Source organism: Lathamus discolor, chromosome 1, assembly GCF_037157495.1.
Source record: "Lathamus discolor isolate bLatDis1 chromosome 1, bLatDis1.hap1, whole genome shotgun sequence".
Taxonomy (NCBI): Eukaryota; Metazoa; Chordata; class Aves; order Psittaciformes; family Psittacidae; genus Lathamus; species Lathamus discolor.
Window position 1 is genome coordinate 39,854,176 of NC_088884.1, and position 22,493 is coordinate 39,876,668.

Consider the following 22,493-nt stretch of genomic DNA (forward strand, 5'->3'; position numbering starts at 1 on the left):
CATCTGGCAGAAGGTATCCCTGCTCATGGCAGAGGGGTTGGAACTGGATGATCTTTAAGGTCCCTTCCAACCAAACCATTCTATTACTCTATGAAATAGGAAGAATAGCCCTGCATGCTAAATGCATGGAAACTACCACAAAAGCCTCTATTATTCAGACAGACCACATTAAATAATAAGTCGTATTTAAGAAACATCTATATACTTGATTTTATGTTTTCTTTGTATCTATCAACCCACAGCAATAATGAGAGATAAGTAACAGTCTCACCAGACTACTCCAAAATTCTACACCTCAAAATAATTTAATTATAAAAATTACTTTAATGTTGAATTTAATGTTCTCAGATACGTATTCTCAAGAAATATCAAATGAGTTCTTATGGCATGGAAAAAGGTTCTTTTTAAAAATGCAGTGGGAAAAACTTGCTGTTGTACTGCTGGACAACTGTAAAACTGAAGAAAATCCTAAGTATTAAAACTCCAGTGTAAAACATAAAAGAAATAATCTTTGATCACCACAGTAAATCTGAATTTAGGATTTCAAAATAGCTTATTTAGTCTAACTTTTCAAACTGTTTTAAAGTTGTTCTCAATTTGTAATTAAGTTGTGCGAAGTTAGGACAGCAAAAAACTACTACTGTCTCAAAATTAGTAGTTACATTTTGAAAATGTAAATAAATAGAAATATTGCATTCTGAAGGCTCCTGGGGACAAACAAGCTTAACAAAGAGTATCTGATTTGACTCGAATTCACCTGTGAATATGCTTCTGCCCTAAAAAAGTTGAATACAATGACAACGTATACACGCATACATATACATGTCAATTTAGCTAACAACTCTGACACTATGGAAGGCGCAGATTTTGTTTTCTGTTGCCTATGGCTCAAGCCGCAAGGAGAGGACTGAAGGACTGAAGTCTGAAGCAAAGTAAGAGGACAACTGAATTCTGCATGGCCACCCACGAGCAACACAGCATCCCTTGTGAAGTCGTCTTCTCTCCCAAATGATTTCAATTGCATTATGTTTCCACGTTCAAAGTAAGAGTGCCTAAAATCATCAGCAAACAGACCTGACACTTGTGACTTCTTCCCATAATAACATTTTCTGAACTTCTGCATTATTAATTATTATTCTTAAGTGCATTAAGTATATAATTGTTCTACAGATGAAAATGTCTTCCCTGAAAAGGAAAACCTATAATAGAAATTAAAGTGAAAAAAGTACAAATAGATTGCTTTTGACTTGGTGCTTTTGAAATCCATTCCAAGTGGTCAAACTTAAAAGTAATTATTTTTCAATACAGTACAATGCTTTCTCCTTTTGTCATTTTCTTTTTCTTTGTATTTTTTAAATTCCATCTGTTTTTACCATAGTTCACAGAAATGTTTCAGAAAAAATAAACCTTGAACAAATGCTATACCGCTGCTGCTTCTGACAGATTCCAAGTGGCATTAAACCAAAATTATTAGTACTAATGTACTTTCAATCTTCTGTTTCACCTACCTCAAGGGCTCATATATTGAGCCAAATGCTGACCAAAAAATGTATGTAAAGAGAATATACTAAATCTGAGCTTTTCATATTAGTCCTTGTTTGCCAAAGTTTCCTCTTTCCTGCATATAACATCTCAGGGCTCTGCTCTACTATAGCAGCACCCCTAACCATAATCAATGCAAGAATACTTTTGCATAACAGCCTTGATTTAACTGTTCACAAATGCATAGAATAATTAATACAGATGCTTTGAACTACCTTCTGGAGGAGAATCTATCACTCTTAATCAGCTTCAGAGAGATGTCTGGGAGATTAAGTTTGGGTGGTACAAACACTCTCTCATCATCTCCTACTGTCTTCAGTAATTACTAAAGAAAAGTAGCCAAATCCTTAGAGGCCTGAGTTATTAACAGAAATACTGGCTTTCGTGGTCCAGGTCTATAAACTGGGAGCAGTGTTTGTAGAAGAAAGGGCATAGAAACTTCAGAGTTGTGCATTTTAACTGGCTGAGTTCACCAGAGGTATCAATTCTTACCTCTTGTAAGTTTTTTTGTGGGCCTACTTCCCTCTTTTTATCTGTGAAGACCTCCCAGCCATTCCCCTGCTCTAAACCTCCTGTTAGTCCCAAGTGTCCCCATTCTCTTTTTTTTTCAAATACAAGGGCTCCTTCAAATCATCCTCTCTCATCTTTCTATAAACATCTGTGCTGCAATCATTCTTCCTCCCTTTGCTCCATGCTCCCCTGTATAAAGCTCCTCCTATCTTCAGCTCCTTGGCAGCTGTAGGCAACCGCAAAAGACCCCACTTCTTCCTGCTGGTTGCTCTGTCCAAATTCTTGATCTGTTCCCTTCCTCCACCTATGCAGGGACCCTGCATAATTGCCAGCCATGCAGAAAAAATAGCGTTTCTTGTACATCTATGTAAGCACCCTAGAGGTCCTGTGTCACTGGCAGGCTCTGGTGAAGGCTTTGTGCATGTGTTGAAGGTCACAGACCTGTATTTTGCTTCTTCCCTCCTTTATGTCATTTTACATTACTGCAGATGGGACTGCATCAGCTTAAAGGAGTCAAAAGAGGTGGGTAATGTATCCTGCCAGTTTATCACTGTTGTACAAAGTGAGGATGAAGCACGTGAGCCACAGAAACACGGACACTTCTCTAGTTAAGTATGTACTGAAAGGCTTTGTTGATTAATATTGCACTGGGAAATATGCAAACAGTTTTCAAAAACTTCTTGAAAAATTAAGTCTTCTAAGGTATTTCCTGTTTGTTTTTCTAAGTCAAGAATAGTAAAAAAACTGCTAGTAAGATTATAGTCATGTTTGAAATCTTTTGGTTTTGCTAATGAAAAATCTTTTACTTCCCTCCTCTCTGCAATCTGTGTTTACACCTCAGAAGACAAGCGCACAGACACAGAAACTAAAATACAGACCTCTCCCACTTTTGGAGGGAGGAATTTGCAGGAAAACAAGGTATGACACCACATCTAAAGCCTTCCGACAATTTGTCACAATTATATACTTCTTCTTTCTTAGATACATTTCTTCCTTTTGCATGGCAGCTGATCCCAAAATGACTAAAACAATTACCACCACCACAAAAAAAAAAGAGAAAAAAACCCATTATTGTGACCTCCTTCAAACAACTAAAAACAATGTAATCTCTCATTATAAAGTATCATGCAAATACACTTCAAAAACCACAGGAACCCCAGGGTATTTGCCACACAGACACAGTGAGAGGAGGAAGGATGAAAGAATTGGACAGAATTTCTATATGAGCTGCTAAATTAAGAAATGACTCCATGCATGCACATGGTATGTATCAACTCTTGTCTTTTACCCAGAGAAGAATGCAGATCACCACAGCATGTAGAGGACCCAGAAGTACATCATGCATCTCCACATGCATACATATTCAGAGGTTTTACGTTTTTTAAGTGTTAAGGTAAAAAAAAACCAAACTGCAACCCCCATAAACTGGAGTTAACTTCCTCACTTTTGTGCAGTGAGAAAGTAGAGTCCCAAGACTATGCAATTCAGAAATGGTCAAAGGGATCCATTCATCCCAAAATAGCCTCCCAAAAGTCACATCCTTCTTTCATCCTTCTTTCTGAGAGACATTTGAGCCCACTTGCCATTTGGGTTCAAACCTACTATGTGTTTTTCTGTTGTGTGTAAAACTAGGACATACCAGTTCAGAGACCTGTTGCAATGGTTTCCTGACTCTCAAAAGGCACAGTTAAGACCACAGCATAAAAGATCTGACTAGAGGAAGTCTACAGTCAACCTGAAGAACCTTGCTGCCAGAATTCCACATGGCATGGTTCTTAAGAAATTGTCATAGTTCTTGATATGATTCTTGAGACAAGCTTTGAATGGGCAGTTAGATGTAGCTTGAGAAGAAAAAAAGAAGACAGATGAGCCAAAAAGAGAGTTCTTGTCTGTTTTCAAGTACTAGTTGTTTTGATAAAAGCTATTACTCCTCATCCTTCATGTACTGTTAGACATAGCTTACATGTCCTCTTTCTTCTCTTGGCTTTACATGAGACATACAAGGATAAGATATCACATCAGTAAATTTTAAGAATTAAAAAGCATAATTTAAAATATTACTTAAATCACATAGTCCCCGTGTTGGTAAAATACCCACTTAATGTTTTGCAGTCTGGCTGTAATTCCCTAAATAATGTCACATCCATCTAAACACAAAATAATAGAAGGGTCTTTTCATGCAGCTTATTTCCACATCTTCACTCTAACACATGGATTTTATTTCCTAAACACAGAATTACTGTAATGATCAACTTTCATTCCCTCCAAACAAACATTCAGTAAATCTGCATCCTATGTATTTACATTTTTTCCTGATTTCTTTTCCCAAATGCCTTACTATTACAATGTGCCTGAGTAATCCTGACTTTTCCACTATTGTTGCAAGCTTTGCAATCAGATATTTTTAGCCTGAAAATAATGCTCATGTCAGCATTTGATTCAAAATTATACGGATAGGTCAACTGTCACTGTATGCCTTGTAACAGTAATAATAATACTATCTTTCTGCTCTTTTCATTCTGCCCATCAGCAGACTTCAAACTACTGAAGAGTGAACCCAAGTAAATCTTAAACATCAAATGTCCTATGTTGGTCCTACCCCCGCACTAACTCCAGAACTGCTGAGGGAAGGGGGCAGCTATGTGGCAGTGTGCCAAACAAAAGAACCAACATTAAAAGACGATTTTTTTTAAGATGAATGACATAGCATGCCTTAAATAGCATGAAAACCTCAACAAAACCAAGTCGATGTCACTGTTGTGACTGATAAGCTGTAGCTGTATGGTAAATTAAGCCATCGTAATTAAAACTCCTGTATTTGTGTCTGGTTCTAGGCGTGACTCTGCTCTAACCATCCTACATCTCAGGTACCAGCATTCAGCACTACATAAAACTCAAATGGTGCTATCTGCCTTGGTTTGAAGAACACTGCATGGCTTAGTAAAGTGATGTAAATACATGTGTTAGCTAAAGATTCTCAGTAAAACATGATAGATACATGATGCAAATGAGTTTGAATCTATACCTGTAGGTAAATACGGAATCAAACAAACACAGTATATAACCTTCTGCTTTTTGTATAAAAGCCCTATAAAGATAAATCTTAAAAGACATAAACTGCTCTCCAGGACTAGCCAGAACAAAGGGACAAATCAGGTGTCCTGCAAAGAGGAAAGGATCCTTCTGCACAGGTCACTGGGCACTTGCAGTACTGCTCTACAGCAGCACAGCCTAAGGGCTAGTGGAGCTTAACACTTGCCTAATGAACACTTTCAACATAATGACTTCAACACATCCAATGAAGAATTTTCTCTCCCAATGGAAAGAAAAAGAAATCCCACCCTGCACAAGAGCTTTATTTTCCCCACAGCCAAACTACATGGTTCTACTGCTTTCTAGGAATATACTCTTCATTCATAGACAGGAAAGGGAAAAACAAGCTATATTCAACTGTGAACTACCTTGTCTTTTGCTGCTGTGCTTTTTACTTTGGCACTGTATTGGACTTGCCTGAATATTTAAGTACTAGTTGCTACCTCTGCTAGCGCAGGACCTCTTCATATTTCTGCTTTAAACTCTATTTCGGCTGGGACAACCAACTGTTTCAGGATTAAACATAAATTTCCATTGTTAAATGCTATAGCCAAGCTCTTTTTAAAATCAGTTCATCCAGTTTAAGCTTACAAAACAGAAATAAAGTACATATTTTGGATACCCAATTTTCTTTTTACAGTCCTGTATTTTAAAATCAGATTTCATATAAGGTCTAAAATCTGTCATGCTGTAAGTAACAATATAAAAGATGCATGTTGAATATATATATCCATGTATATATATTCCTGACATATGAATTGGTATGCTTTTTGTGTGCTAACAATATATAATGCAACACATCATTTTGTTTATTCGTAGGTGACATTCCATAAAGATATCTTTTATACTGATAAATTTGAGGGTTGTCACATTATACATCATATTCAGAAGACAGGTATTTTCACTTGAGTATCAGGAAGACAGGAAGATACTCAAGAGAGCACTCTGCTGAGATCCAGAAAGGATTTTGTTTACTACCTTGGTGAAAGCTAAAGATCGCTGGTGGCTGTACCATAGGTGTCAGTCCAAGTGATCAGGACATAATGCTGAGATGTCAGAACCTACAGGAAATTTTACAGTCCCAATGGCCTTTTGGAACAGTAACAGCACCTCCAAGAGACATTACCAAACTGACAGATGTTTTTCCTTTTCTCTTTATGGAGAGCCAGAGACCTATGAGAAACATGAAAAGGAAATAACCGTATGGCCTAATTTAAATGTACAAAGGTAGGAATTATCCATATCCATTCCTACCAAATCCTTCTAATCTTCAAGCTACTCCTCTTTCAAAAAATCTTTAAGCAAAACTAGATAGAAGTACATTAAATATTTCAAAGAAAGTCACCAGCTGAACAAATGTATTCATGCAAAGTACACAACATTCAAAGGAATATTTTTACAGCTAAAACCTCACTACTAATTAATCTATGTCTAACTTCAGATATCTTGTGCAAGCTGATAAATCCTCAATATAACATGAACAAACAGTACACACTTTCCTTCCTAGAACAAACAAAACATGCATGCAATAGACTCAGGTTATATAAATACAATTTTACTACAGTTATGAAAAATATTTACTTATTTGTTAACTACAGCTATTCTGATGTCTTTTGGCAGCACACGTTAAGGACTCTAATAACAAGCAGTACAGATGCCTAATAGAAACTATTTCACCCCAGAAGGAAGTAGAAGTATTCACAATTTATCGAACCATTAGTATGTGCCTATTCAACACAGGCCAGAACTTCTTGAAACCCATGAAATTCAGTGACAAAAGTATTGCTGCTTCACAGTGATGTAAGATGTGTAAGAAACAATTGAAAAGTTTTAGTGGAACAAGTCTCCTGGATGGACACCATGGTACATAATGAAAACTGCTTCCTGCATAATTTTTCTCCTTAGGTGTTTATTTCAGACACTATGCTTTCAAGCACTGTTTTTATTATCTTAGGATAAGGTGATGCTTGGGGAAAAGCTTCCCAGAAGCCCCACAGGCCTAGATTTACAAAACACTCTGTCCTGTATAACCAGCCAGACAGCAGATTTCTTTTTTTATGATTTTAAATAAAGCACTTGAGCTCCAGTACAAGATCCTTCTGCAGCTCAGATTAGAGGAAATGATAGTCCGGGGTGGGAACAGCGGTTATGAAGCAGGTGGAATATAAAAGCATGTATTCTGCTGGCCTTTTCATTAAGCTCTCATTTCAGACTTAACTGTGGATTCAAAGATGGTGTAGCAGAAAACCTTTAACTAATGCTCTCCAATGCACACCGGGTAGCCTGACCAACAATTCTGTCAACGGTCTAAACAAGAATTGGGCTGGGACTCGGTTACTAAATAGGCTCAAGTCTGGAGCTTGCGGCCAACTTTGTTTGCACTGAGAACTGACCTGGAGGGGAAAAAAGGTCTGAAAAACTGCCGTCCTCACCTTTCCCTCACCAGTGGCTTTGGCATACTCGCTCACAGAAGGGCAGCATGAAGGCCACTTTCTGCACACCCTGAGGAGTGGAAACCTCTGGCAAGACGCCGGGTGAGGGCCAACTCAAGACCTCTCAGTGGCAGCCTCGCAGCAAAGTCAGTTTCCCCCGGCAGCCGGTCTCCTTTGGAAAACTGCAGCCTCTTGGCCAGCCTGCGAGTTAACCGAGCGGGGCGAGGGAAGCGAGTGGGTCCGCACCTCTGCACAGAACCATCGCGCGGTCCGCAACAGGGGCTGCTCACCAATGAGCGGGTTTCTTGCCCTGGCTTAGGCATCCCTTCCAGCGCAGCGCAGCACCCGAGCCTCTGCACTACCGCCGCAGAGACCGCTCACGAACGCCACTGCCTCAGCCCCGTTGCCGCTTCGATTTCAAACGCGATAGGCTGAGGGGACACGCGCTGCCCAACCGCCCGCTCCGCCGCCTTCCAGAATGGTCCCCCGCGCTCACCCCTGCCCCGAGGGGCCATCCCCCTCCTGAGGCGAGCCCCGCGGCGCGGCGGCCGCGGGCCGGCCTGAGAAAGCGAGCGAGCGAGGGCGGGCTGGCAGCTCCCCCCTCACACACCCCCTCCCGCCTCCCGCCTCCCGCCCGCTCGTACGGCGGCGCGGGCAGGGCTCTCCGCGCTACGGCGGGCAAGGCTGGGGCGGCGTCAGCGGGCGCGCGGTGCCGGCTCGAGGGCTTTAAAGCAGCGTGTAAGCTGAGATGCTACCACAGGCAGCGGCGCGGCGGCGGCCGCGGCAGCAGCAGCTCACCGAGCCCGGGCGGGCGCCCTCCTTTCGCCCCCGCCGCATCGCGGGGCATGCGAGCGACCGACCCGCAGCTCTAGGTACCCCCCGGGCCCCATGGCGACGTCCCGCGCTGCCCTCCTCCTCCTGCTGCTGCTGCTCCTCTTCTGCCTGCCGGGGCTGCGGCGGGGGGCGCGGGGCAGCGGGCAGCGCCCGCGGGGCTGCCCGGCGCCGTGCCGCTGCGAGCAGGAGGGCGTGCTCGTCCGTGCCGACTGCTCCGACCTGGGGCTCACGGCCGTGCCCGCCAACCTCAGCGTCTTCACCTCCTACCTGTAAGTGTGGGCAGCCAGCGCCGGCGGGCCGGGGAGGGGGCACCGGCCGCGGCGGGGCGACCTCGCGGGAGGGCCCGGACCGGCCCCCGGCTGTGACGGGAGGCGCGCGGGGTGGATGGAGTGCCGAGCCGCTGCCCGAAAACCCCCGCCTTCAAATAAGTTTCTAATCGGTTTTTAATCAGCGGGCGGGTTTGTAGGTATCTCGCTATCTCGGTGCCGGGTCCGGTGCCGGGAGGATCGCTGTATGATGTGCCGTTTAGAGGGTAATTAAAAGCGATTGCAACAGCAGAAACTCGATTGGATCTGCAGGGACGTTATCTTCACCTTTGCTTCCCGGGACAGGGCTTTGAACTGCGGTTGCTGCTGATTTAATCTTTAACAGATCTCTCCTCGGGTTGAGGAATGGCAATAAATAAAGCGGGCTCCCGGGAGGCGGGCAGCGCTCGCAGGCCGGTGCGGGCAGGTGCCTGTGTCCGTAGCCGGGCCGCAGCTCCCGGCCCAGCCGGAGCTCGCTCTCAGCTTCCAAGTACCCGCCGCACTGTGCGGGGGGCATCCCCGCTGGTCCGGCTGCTGTGCTTGGGGAGAAACTCCTCTGCATCTCAGGCGTGCCGAATTCCAGCGTGTAGGGACAGGGACAGTGAGAATGGAGAAGTTTTGGATTAATAGAAACACTGCCCCACACTCCGGGGAAACTTTTTGTTTGTTTTCTTCTTTTTGGCAGAAGGGTTCTCGTTCAGCCCCTCTTGCTTTTATGTGTTAAAAGTGCTGGTGCGCTGAAAGTGTTACTCTAGTGCCCTCCTTACTAATTTCATGCACTTCATTGTGGTTGCATGCCCTATAGCTTGTTGATCTAATGCTAATCTTCTATGTCCAGCATACACCATGTCTTGTTTCTGAATGTGTTTGTCCACCCGTGTATTTTGACGTGCTGTTGCCATGCTTGCTACTATGGTTACTGTAAAGATGCTTTCACAGTATTGTGTGTCAGGGGTACTAAACCGATAATTCTGAACTCACTTCTCTGTTAATGCCATACTCCAAAGGACCCAAAACATGTGTTGCATCTGAGAAAGTAGATGAAACTAAACTAGAAACATCCCTTCTAAGGCAAGTACTAACATGACAAGAAGGTAGAAATTAAGTACAACAAAAAAAAAAAAAAATCTAAGTACTAAATAAGTGTTAGAAAATTTAGTTTAGTGAAAATAGCATTGGTTTAGAAAGAAGATGTGCAGCTAAAATACTTTTCTAAATATTATGCGTATAAATACTGTCCTGAAATTTACCTTGGTAGAACAGTTTTGGCTTATTTTACTGTAAGCATTTCAAAATCAAAGGTATTAGTAATGTTAAGAGGCAGGAGTCAGCATTACTGAATTACTAGTTACAGTAGAGCAAAATGTAATGAAGATAAAATTTCTAAGACACGTACGAAGTCCGCCAGTGGTTTCAAAAGCAGCAGGTCAGGATTTGGGGTATAACAAGACACAATGTGTTCTGGTGCTTTAGAAAGTCATATGCAGAAAGATAGATAATGAAGGTATAAAGGTGCACTTAAGTTGTACATATCCTGTGTCAAGAATTAGATGCCCTAAATTCTTGGTTGCTTGGAGAAATGCTAAAACTGGAAAGAAAAACAATTAGAGAACCCACTGTTTGACTGTTTTATGAAGAAAAAGAGAACATAAATGTGCATGATAATGTCAAAATACCACTGCTGTGGTCTTCTGCTGTTGAAAAGATACATACCTCCAGTAAGCTACTTCTCAGTAGGATTGTGATCTGGTCCTCGCTTCTGTTTTTTAAATCCTCTTGTCCTTCAGGAGAGGAATGTCTTTCTATGGTCAAGAATTCTGTGCTGTTCAGTAGCATACGCCCTGAAGTAAAAAAACACCACTGGGACAGGCAGACTTTTAAATGACCAAGTCTGCATACAGGCCGTATTAACAGTATAAAAGACTAGTTCATACACATAGGCAGTTACACTTAACCCTTTTCCAAATTCGCTAGGCTGTTATCCTTGGATTGATTAGTTATTGCCTAATTATGCAAAGTTCTAGCTCCTGCCTGCCTTCCCTAAAGAGCTGTCAAGTCTCATTGTCTGTAGATGGCCAAGCAATGGCAAATCTTAAAATATGCCTGCTTCTTATACAGATGTTTGCCTCCCCAAGATTGGTAGTGACCCACCAGAAGCTCCTTGGGTTTGTTTTGGGATTTGGGGGGTGGGTTTTTTTTTTTGTTGGTTGGTTTTGGGGTTATTTTGGGTTGTTGGGTTTGTTTTTTTTCCAGAAAAACAGAAATGTCTTCTTGCACTGGGACAGTTTTTACTTCATATCAAAGGAGCTTAAAATTGTGTACTCACATTAACTCTCTTTCTAGTGAAAACCCCCATCTTATTTTGTTGATTCCACTCTTACGCACTGCGATACATGTGCAAGTGGTCTGTAGTATTTCCTTGTGTTACATTTGGGCTTTTAAAGATTTTTATTCTAATTTTCTGTCATTTTTATCTAATCTATGTACTCACATAGAAAAAAAAAAAGTAAATGTTTTCTTGGCGTGCATTGGAGATTGTATGAAAAACTGAAATGCTGAGGCCATCAAGGTTTGTTTTATGTTGGGACAAATGTGTGCAGAGCATTATATATTATGGTAACTGAATTTTGCATGGTTTTTATGATGGTGCTCTTGCAGCAGAGCTAAATGTAGTCTACAGATGGACCTGCTACACATTTCTCCATTCTCATTTATATTCCCAGGGAGCAAGTCATGCCTCTCATCAAAAATCTTTTTATTTATGATTGTATGTCTGCTGCCATGAACTGTTAGACTTTTTAAGAGCAGACAAGGAGAATCCAGGAATTTCTTTCCGTTCCTTTTTCTTCCTTTACTTTTAGGCTAAATAATGTAGTCAACATATTTAATGCAATTCATGTTGACATAAATGAGAATTCCATGTGCTGATGAAGGGCAGCACTGAGTCTCTGTTTCAAATTAAGAACATGTCACTTTCCTATCAGTGCACAGTGAGAAGAAGAAGTCAAGATCTACAGGTCTTTTGCACATGGGACCCTCATTAATTCTCAAAGCAAGCCTGTGAGTGACTGAAATACTGTTACCATTTACTGTGATGTGGAAAACTGAGGCAAAGAAAGGCTTGCTCAGAGTTAGAGGTAAAGTTTATGACAAAGCCAGTAATTAAAGGCAGAATGCCTTATCCAAACACCATTCTTTAACCACAGGCTCGCCCTACTTCTCCTAAATAATTACTCATTAAATAACAGTGTAAAATCTGGCAACTCCTGTTCAAGAACACCTAGTACAATGAGTACAAAAAAATCTGGTTTTGTATCTCATGTGATGACACTACAGAAGGTAGCTGTTAAAGATTCTGAGATGTTATATGCTTGGATAGCACAGAAAAGTAAATTTATTGTAAATTCCAGGGCAGATGCTCTATTCTTTGTGTTCAGAAACTCTCAGTGATAAATTTAGTGGAGTATTTTAGGGGGAATATTAAGCAGAATGTTTTCACAATGTTACCATCTTAGATTGACATAGGCATGTATAAATATTGCAGCATATGGTATGTTGTCTTTTACATTATAGTTTATTTAATGAGTAATTTTGGGAGATGCGCTATTTGCATTTTAGAAGTTTAATTTTGGGTACATTGTAAAAATGGATGAAACGTTTAGGGAAAATATGATTCATATAATTTTAATTATTAGAAATTATTAAGAAAAATTGTATTTCAGAATTATGATCGTATTACAGCAAAACCTATGAAGAAGAAATCAGTGCATATTATCATGTTCCTAGCATATTAGTGTTCAAATAAATTTTGGCCTTGTGCTTCATTCATTGCCATAATATTGTTTCTGATGATAAATATTCCGGTATAGCACAGTCAAAGCTCTATTGGGTGTCTGAAAGTGTTTAAGACTACTAAACAGAAAAAGCAATATACAGTTTGGAAGAAAATAGTTATTTACTTTTTGGCGGTGAAGAAGTACATTCCCAGAAATTAACTACACTTCTGAAATAAGATAGTTGTTTCTATGTTAGGAATACCCAAAAAGCATTAAGACCAATGCTTCGGGGTAAATTTTAGTATTTTAGTCATTCTGATCTTGTTGCAGATGCAAATCTTGTCTGAATCTTCATCTAAGATACTTTGGGAATGACTGTAGTTTTTCAACAAGATCAAGCAGCAACGTGACTTCCTACGGAGAAGTAAGCTTTATAAAGTCTCTTACAACTTCCAGATTGCTTGACAAGATTTAGGTGTTTGGTAGTTAGTAAAATGTCTGCCTATCTTAGAAAGTACTTCTTTACATAGCTACAAACTTTATAAACCATTTTTGTGCCTTTCTGGGTGAAGTAAATAATTGCCATGTGGTTTCGGTTAAAATCTTGAGTCTTGTCCCAGTTGAGGATGAAGGTGAATCCAGGTTCTGGATTTAGAATTCAGTGTTAAATATCCCGTTTGAAAATAAAACAGAGCATTCCCTCTCTACTCATGGCAATAGTGGCTATATGAAGGTAAAATGTACGCACAGATAAATTAGAGGTACATAAAAACTGAAGAAGTAACAAGCTATGTAAAGTTCATGTTTGCCAGTTTTCAAGGGATTTGCTTTAAATTTCAAAACCTAACGTGTCAATTCAGAGTGACTTCGTGAAAAATTTGTATTTAAAAAGTAGTTAAGAGAGAATATCACTCTTCCCACTTGAGAATACAGTGCTAAAAATAACTCTTTACACTGCTTCCTAAAGAGCCTTGTGCTGCTCAGAAGGGGGGTAAAGTGGCACTCGCGCACTAGGTCTTCCCGTTGTAGCATTTGCTCTGTAGAAATGCAGCATAAATTGACAGGGAGAATCAGGAAGCTGGTAGAGTATAAGGAGCTGGCAGGGTGAAGGCACCTTCAATTTGGTATGGTATCTGAAGTACATAGGACAATTGGCTGGGCAGAGGGAGCCTGACTCCAGCTGAGAACGCGTGCACTGGGCTGACCTTCCCCGTCAGCATGCCAGCAGAGATTAGACTTTCCTCAAGTGCTCCCTTGTTAACCTGGTCTTTTCTCCAATGTCATTTGTCTTTCAAATGCTTAAAATTGCTACCAGTTCTGCAGCAGTCCAGATGGCTTTCTTTTATTCTGTTTGTTGGCCAAAGTAATATTTCATCTGCATGCATTGCTTTCTTAATTCTCTGTTGGCTATTTAAATGGTCTCAATTAATACAGTTTATGGCATTTTCTCTGACATCCTTGAACTGTCCAGCAGATCTCATTCTTTCCCCAGTAAAAATCATGGTAAATAAGGTGTGGCTCCTTTGGCTCCAGCTAAACTGACTAAGGGCAGAACACGATGTGGTGTTTTCAACATACCAAAACAGCTTCAGACTTCAGTGAGAAGAAAATACCCTTTAAAAAGAATGAGATGTGATCAAAGCATGCTTACTCCTCAGAGATTTAGCAAGTCATGTGGCAAATCCTTATGCTGCATGCTCTGCACTGTTTGCTGAGAAGACCTGGGAAACTTCTGTAGAGTTTTACTGTTCAGATGTGAGAAATTTAATGACCAGAGAATTATAAAAGAAATAAATGTTGTTGGGGAGGTGTAGGGCCTGAAACAATGTTGTTGTTACTTCTTGAAGTAGTGCTACTTTCTTATCTCCCTTGGAATTGAGGTTTAAATGAAAAATGCATAAAGCTAAGACAGTGAAAAGCTTCAGCAATATGTGACAAATAACTCAAGGTACCTCTGATTTTAGTCCCAAGAAGCATGCATTTTTTTCTGAAAACCTATAGACAACAGCCTGGAATTTTTCAGCTGGGGACCTTGGAATGAATATTAAAGCAGCAGCACCCAAACAGAAAGACTGTCGTGAAATGTCTTTGCCATTTAGGTGAAAAAGACCCCATAAGCTGCTGCTTGGAGAGGTGCAATCATTCGAACTGAGAGAGCACAAGCCAGTTAGTATTATGTTAGGCACCAGCATACCTGGAACTCCAAGTGGAAATGAAATCGAATAGCAGCACAGATCCCCGGGAATTGATAGAGTGTGTCCCCAGCTTAATAAGACCTTTGCTTAGACATGTAGTCTGAGTACAGATAGATTCTGTATCACCTTCCAGTTTTCATATTTTGCTATATTTTACTAAGTTTTAGCTATGAGCTTTGGGCTTTTGGTGTGGTGGACATAGCACTTAGGTCCATCTGAGAAAGGACAAGCTATATGTTCATGGCTAGACACTGCTGCAAAAAATAACTATTCTGAAGTGCAACATTATCCAACAATGACAATTACAATAATCAACCTCTCCAAAATAAGATTTTATTGGTAACAAATGGGCTCTTAGTTTGGGCCCAATTGTATGATTTGGCTCCAGTCCTGCAAATACTTATCCAGATACTTAAGTTTAGTGTCAGGAATGGTTCCACTGTAATCATATGCACAAATGTTTGTCGGATCAAAGACTTGAACAGTTCTAAAACAATTACCTCCTTCCCCAAATATCAACTCATTGTGTGGCATAGTTCCACTAAGATGCTCTGCTGCACTGTCTAATTCCACAGCCTAAAGCATTATGCATGTCAAATTGCTTCAAAGCCTTTCTTTCAAAATTTTCCAAAATCGTACATAAAATGAATATTTACTTTAATCAGGAATGCACTGTCTTTCAACAGTGTTATGTAATTGCAGTTAAATGATTTTAAGGACATGTTTTTGATAAAAAATTGCCACAACCTTTTGCATTATAGCATAGAAGTATTGTCTTTTTGTACAGGGGATACAGTATTTTGTGTGTGATATGTGCGTGTGTAGATAGGGTTTGAGCAAATGGAAAACAAGCGTCAGGCTAAAGCAGTACAAACAACTACAGCTCCCACTACAAAAAATCTGTCCATCCTTTGCAGATATTTGAAAAAATGCTTTCTTTCCTATTGAAAGTACCCATGCTTATTGATGTTACCCAACTTAAGCATTAAGTACTTAAGTAATGCTGAAGTATTTGCTGGATTGTGACTTAATTTGTATAATGATTGTGTCTAAACTTAACCTTCCAAGTGGTATGATTTTTTTTGGTGCTTGTTTCATGCAACTTTTCCCATGAAAAGTGTACAATAATTTGATGCTGGTATTTATGAATGGGGGTTAGAAGGTAGAAAAGTAAAGCTTGGGTTCAAGACTACTACTTCTCTTCTTCTTTTATATTTTTTCCCCTGTTAGCTCCTTTATCAAACATTTCAGTCTTCTCTGTTTGAGGATGGAATAGTTACAGCTCTGGTATTACACAGAAACAAAACTCTCCCAGTTTCTGCAGCGGTAGGCATCTTATGATGCCAGTTATACCATGTCTTCTTGATCCTGTGATAATATAAATGCTAATCTAAGTGAATGAGAGAACAGATGTGAGATGATGTCAGCATTAAGGGAAGTGTAACTGCACTGATTTGGCATTCAGTGAGTTTTGTAAATGAGTCTCTGTGTACCCTGAGGGGAGAAGTAGGTCATAGCTGGCAAAGGAAGCAAGTAAGACAAGACAAAGCTCTTTCTCACCCATCACTGAAAGTTACCTGTTCTGAACCACCTTGATGAGTAACTTGCCTTTGGGCTTGATCCTTGATCAGTTTGGCATGGAGGCTGCCTCAGAAATTAAATCTTTCTCCTGTGGTCTTGCAAATGATGAGGTTGCAGTATGTTGGGGCCAGATCAAATTGTCCAGTGTCCAGAAATGAGATTCATCCTTTTGAAGGCATAGAAACCAAAGTTTCTTAAACACCCTGGTTCACAGAAATTGCTATTTTGGAAGCATGAGGAAAGGGCAGGAACTGCTTCTGGGAGTAGGAAGTATGATCAGATAGCTATAGCTGGCATTCAGGCAGTTAGTTATGTTCCTGGATACAGTAATGAAGTAGTTTACAAATTAAAGCAAATCATGCAGCTTTTTTGTAGTCTTACTCTATATATGTGATGGCTGGGGCAACTACCTACAGCTGAGTTTGACTAATTTGGTAGTGGCTGATAAATGCAGAAGATCTGTAGATTAAAAACACTTAATGAGGGTCTAATTATGATTATGGCATGGTAAAATAAGGTGAAATCCTGGAGGATTTTCTCTCTTCATAACACTTTCAGTTTTGCTCATGGCTGTCTATGAGGGCTGAACTTTGTGATACGTAAGATTCTTACAGGAAGAAGTGAATTCTATGCAGACATCTGAAAACAATATTTGACCTACTGACAAGGAAATAGAGGATCCATATGCTTCATGCAGTATGGAAGTATTGCCAGCAATCATGCTGAAGTTGTGCAAAGGCAAGGATTTGGAAGATGGCCAAAAGAAGTGCAGGTTCAACCTTGTGACCTGACAAGGGTCTCAGAGAGTAAATTCCAGTCCTGCTGTCCCTGCATAAAGCCTCACTATATTGACTGTAACCTGCAACAGGCACATACAATTACAGGAGGATTAACAAAGGAGCAAAAAGTATTGTGAGGAGAGAGATGACAAGTAGCTTGGGAATCCATCTGAATCAGTGCTATAGAGTAGTGAAACGGGGCTCTCATCAGGCAGCTCAGGCAATTGTAAACCCTCGGGAGAAGTGGCAGTAATGCAAATTGCAGTTTATGTTTGTGCCATGTGTCTGCAATAAGCCTTTGTAGGGTACAGTTACCATGGCATAGTTATTACCAGAAACATTTGTGACTAACTGGCTCTAGCAGAGATGATACCTCAGTATACAGCTGTGATGGGGTGAAGAGTAAGGGTTTGCAGTACTGCTTTTGGGTGTTCTTAAAAATTGAGTGTGGTGCACTGTGGAAGAGTAATTGATAACAGAATAAGGGGCTCTTGTGGTGTTATTTAGGCCTAGCACTGAAAAGGGACAAAGTGAAAGCTCATGGTCTGAGAACAGCATCTGGGAAGCCTAAAAGTTCCTCAGCATATGGAGGCTTCACGTTGCCTCGTACCTGTTGCCTGTACATATGTAGAGTAGTGTGAAGTGCTGAGTGCCAGAACTTTACTTCTTTCTGGCCAAGAGAGAAGATGTGAAAAGAAAGGGCAGGACAAGCATCTTGGAACACCCTGTCTGCCCAAAAGCCAGAGACACTACAGAACATAATTGAACACATTCTTGAAATCTAGAAATACATGTTTTTAGGATAAAACAAATGCTTACTGAATACTGATAAGTCAAAAATCTTTCATCTGAAATAAAAAAAAATTGTGTAGAAACAGATATATGTGGAAGACTATTGTAACAGAAGTATTTCAAGGGTTATTTGGATGCAATATTTAAAATAAATCATTATAGGGAATGGAGGAAAAAAAAGACCCAGTGCCAGATTCATCTCTGCATGTTATTCCATGTGTTTCGTTCTATTTAGTACACTTACGCCAAGAAAGAGTTCAGGTAGTTTTTGCTCTGCTTATGCTAATGCAACTAACTTAATTGTATGGAGTTGGTGATGCTAAAATAAATTCAGTTAGAAAAATTGGAAGCTTTTGGAAAAGCATTAATTGATATAATTAAAATGAAGCATTCACTTCAGTTTTCATGTGCCAGTGCTTGACAGAAAAGTTTCTGTTACTTCTGCGCACTGTGTCTGTCTTTCTGAAATAAATAGAAGTCAAATTATTTTTTACAGGCATACAGCCAAGTGATCATTATTGTCTTGAGTCTGGATGCAGATTCTGGCAGGAGAGTTGTGTTGTGTTGTGTCAGGGAGATATTGTCAACTGTACAGACTTCCCAGCAGTTTGAGGAAGGAGGGATTTTCTTTCCTTTTCAGTCTTCTTGTTGTTGTCGATAGCACTCAATGAAAAGAGCAACAGATTTTTTTCAGAATGCTTGAATAGTGCTGTGAATATGTTCATTCCATTTATCATAGACAGAAAGAACTGTCACACCAAATAGAGTTATCAGAATGTCATTTCTGTACATATTGTTGCCTCAGCTGTTCTAACTTCAGTGGCTGTCTCTGGTCAATCTGGGAAGAATCCTGTAAACCTGAAGCCAGATGTGGTCTGCTTTCTACATTTATCATCAATCATGGATACAGCATATTGCGGTCATGTAGCTTTGTGTTCCTGCCTGTCTGACCATAGAGCAGTGCAGCAAGAGCATCAGATTTCACAAAGAAATTGTAATATCCAGATTCACTGGATGGTATTATTTAGTGTTATATGTCTGTGTGTGAAGTATATAGGGAAGTGCTGCATACTGTCAACATGCTGCTAGTTTAATCTCTTCTGATAAAGGCTTGTGAAGACTAATTACGAACCAATTTGATTCCCAGTGAAACTGGAACTGAAACTCCTTTTAACGATATGGATTGAGCTCCTGCTATGTCATGGCTTTATTGTAGAAGTTTCTGTTGGGTCATGGTGAATCTAATCTAAAGCAAATTACTCTTTATCCAAATACCACCATATGTTGAATGAACACACAAACAGATTTGGTTTTTACGTTTGGTGAATGAATAATTACTTAAGTACACAATGATAATAATTAATTTTGAATGACATTCATTAGTGGTTTTGATTATCTCAGGTTGGAAAGTTTCCATTAAAGTGTTCGCAACTTTTATAAGACGGCATTAAGGTGGTTGTTCAATAAATACGTACTGATCAAGATTAGACCAAATGAAAATAAGCACTTTGTGTATCATCATGTAACAATATGAATCTGCTAAACAGATGTATGTCCTAGCCACAGGAGAATAATAACAGAAAGACATAAAGGAAAACAAAATACACCCTAGCAGCAAGGCATTATGTCTATATTCTTTCAGTCACTAATACCACTACTAGCATTAAAGGTAAATTAAATATTATGTGTAGCTGTAACAGGGGGAAACAAAGTCAGACATTAAATAAGCCTCCTGTTTGGTCTCTGTCTTTAAAATGGTGTTTATCAGAAACAATTCCAGCAACTAAAACATTTGGTAATCTAACATTCATTAGTAGGTTTAGACATTAATCTGACTTGTGCTATCCATCTCCATTCACAATGAAATTCCTTGGATCACTAGTAGACAGTGTGACTCTTTAGAAGATGGGTCTAAAGAGCTGACAAAGCAATTGGTGTATTTGTACACTGCTTCACTTGTGGAGCAGCTCCTGGCTTATTAGGCAAACTGAGGTCTTCAAACAGTGTGACAGGTAAATGCCTGAGTCAGTCCACTTGGGTGCAATTAGAGCAGGCCTGTTGCTACTGCAGTGACCTTGGGTGCCCTTTGGGAAGGCATGGTTCAAGACCTGAAAGAAACAGCTCTGGGCTGCACCAGGTGGGAAGAATGGCATAGAACAAAGGGAGCTCAAACTTTTTCTGTATGCATTATGACACCATTATTGATGAAGATGAAATATGATGTGGAATTTCTCAGTAGTTACAGTATAGGAAAGAGGCTTTGAAGTTGCATAGTAAATCTGATTCTACAGTGCTGCTTCAGAGCATGTAATTCTTGACTATTTTAATGATGTCATATATGTATGTTTTTCATTTCTAGTTAAACAGGACAGATTTTAAATATTTTGCCATGTGTCAGGGCAAGTGTAAAGAAATATATAACTGCTCACAGAGATTGATCTCAATGAACAGGGTTTTAAATGTGGGGAAAGAAACTCCAACAGCATTCAGATAACCGTCTTTCCTTTTACATCATCATCCACCAGGATAGATACTGCAGCTCAAGTAAAATCAAGAGTTTTATTTCCTTTGAGTATTATTTCTTTTATTTCTGTCATATTGGTAATAATCTTGTTGAAAGGGTTGTCTCTGATTGCCAAATTTCGTAAAACTGCATAATTTAATGTTCTGGTGGGCAAGATGATGGTTAGGTTTACTGCTGGCGTAAGATCATAAACTAATTTTAAAACTGTTGTAAACCACTTGCAGAACAGATTACATTGATATAATATATTGAGTATTTACATGTTAACATAAGACACAATATTGATGGATAAAAATTCAAAGTAGGCAAATGAAAATACACGTTAGACCATGGAATAAAGTCTAGAGAAACACATTTGAAGCATCACCATTTAAGTAATAGATAAGATTGAGTGATATTAAAATGAATAAAAGGTTGATTTTTAACACCAGTTCTGTACCTCATGTTACTTTTTCAGTATTTTACAAAGCACATGATGCATTTGACTTGAAAAGATATTAATTAAAAAGAATTCAGTAAGGGATATTGGAGTGGAATTTATGCAGCTTCTAAAATCCAGTCCTGGCAGGAGTGGGTAGAGGTACATTTTGCCATTTTAAAATATTTTCCTTCGGAGGTTACTCAGGACAGCAGCACAGCTCACAGAGAAAGTAGAAAAGGCCTAAAGCTGCTTCTTAGAAAAGCAGTAAGCTCACAGATATCCTGGGAACCATTCCACTAGTCAGAGCTGTCAAAGGAGCAAATGTGAAATGTCTGTCTTCTGAGGAGGTTTGCTATACACTGTTATCTATCTCATCCTGAGGGGGCTGCTTAGAGACAAGTGAGCCCATTCGGATTGATGCACAGCTGTGTCAGTGAATCTTTGTTCCCCAGTTCTGTTAAAAATGATGAACATCTGTCTTAACTATCAGTTTAGTTCAGTAGCAGAATCGTTGGCTTTTCTTGGATCTTAAAAACTTGTATCTATGACAGTTCTTAAACTGCCACATGTACAAGACCTCAGTATAACTACAAGCTTTGCTAGTTCTAGGTAAAGTTCTCTGGTAAAATGACTGGATTTATTATATGCATTATGGTTTCTGGAGACATAAATAAATGCAGACTAGCAAATGTATGCATCTCCAGGCTAATGATTTCAGCTGCAGTGCTTCTATACAGTGCAGATCCTCCATACCCCTCATTAAGTCTTAAGCTTTAAGTGTAAAATACAAGGGGGAAAAAAAAAAAGAGAGAAATTAATGTGTTTTTTTCCCCAGTATCTGAATCTTTCATTCTGTCAAAGTGCAAATACTTTTGAAGTTCTGTTATACATTCAATTTTTCCGTAGTTACCAAGTTATCCTTTACTCATGGAAATCTGGCGGTTGCACACTTTTGGATACAGTTGCAGATCTACCTGTTATTATGTGTGGAAGGGAAGACAGATCATGGTGTAACTGGTGTGACATCAGGCAATCAGCTGGGGTAGATAATACCTCCGTATTATCTACTTGGTGCCTGGTCCTTTCTTAGTAAGTCTGTGTTTGCTGTTTGCATCTCTTAAGTGCCTGTAGAGCTTTTAAGATCTTTATCCTTACCATCTTTAAGCTATTGAAGTAGAAAAGAGATGCCTTAAACTGGACAACAAACCTTTTTCAAGCTCCTCAGCTCATTATTCCAGAACTAGAAAGAGGCTTTTCTTAAGGTTTTTCTAACTGTTGAGTCTGAATTGCATTTCTCGGTTTTTAAGACATTAACTAATAAGATGAAGAAGATTATTTGCTTCTGAGTTGCAGTTGGTAGAATACATACAGATGTTGTGTGTACAGGCTGGGAAAGAGGGTCTGGTAAACATTTGAATATTTATTTTTACATTATTTTTTATATGCTCTATCATCTAAACGTGCCTGGCAGTCACTGTGGAGATCTGCAAACGTATACAACTACATTGATAACTAGCAAAGGTATGACTGCAAATGTACAGGCAGCAGAGAATAAGACAGATGCCCAAATTTGATCCTCAGATCACTGACTATATTTCTGTCATGTTCCTAGGCCCATCCTCTTTGTGAATGTAGCTATTGACAAGTATATCTGAAAATCGAGTGGTCTTGTTGTCAGAGTGAACTGTATAAGCTCTTATAAAATCAAA

At 39.7% G+C, this 22,493-nt stretch overlaps 1 protein-coding gene across 3 annotated transcripts in view; it reads left to right on the forward strand.

Annotated features, from left to right (window-relative positions):
• The first annotated feature begins 8,348 nt into the window (after positions 1-8,348).
• The window catches only part of LGR5 (leucine rich repeat containing G protein-coupled receptor 5), a 91,720-nt gene continuing 77,575 nt past the window's right edge, over positions 8,349-22,493 (forward strand). For all 3 annotated transcript variants that reach the window (XM_065668994.1, XM_065669013.1, XM_065669003.1), the window contains exon 1: positions 8,349-8,680. In XM_065668994.1, coding sequence (XP_065525066.1) covers positions 8,466-8,680 — 215 coding nt within the window. In that variant the 5' untranslated portion in view covers positions 8,349-8,465. The remainder of the gene's footprint in view (positions 8,681-22,493) is intronic.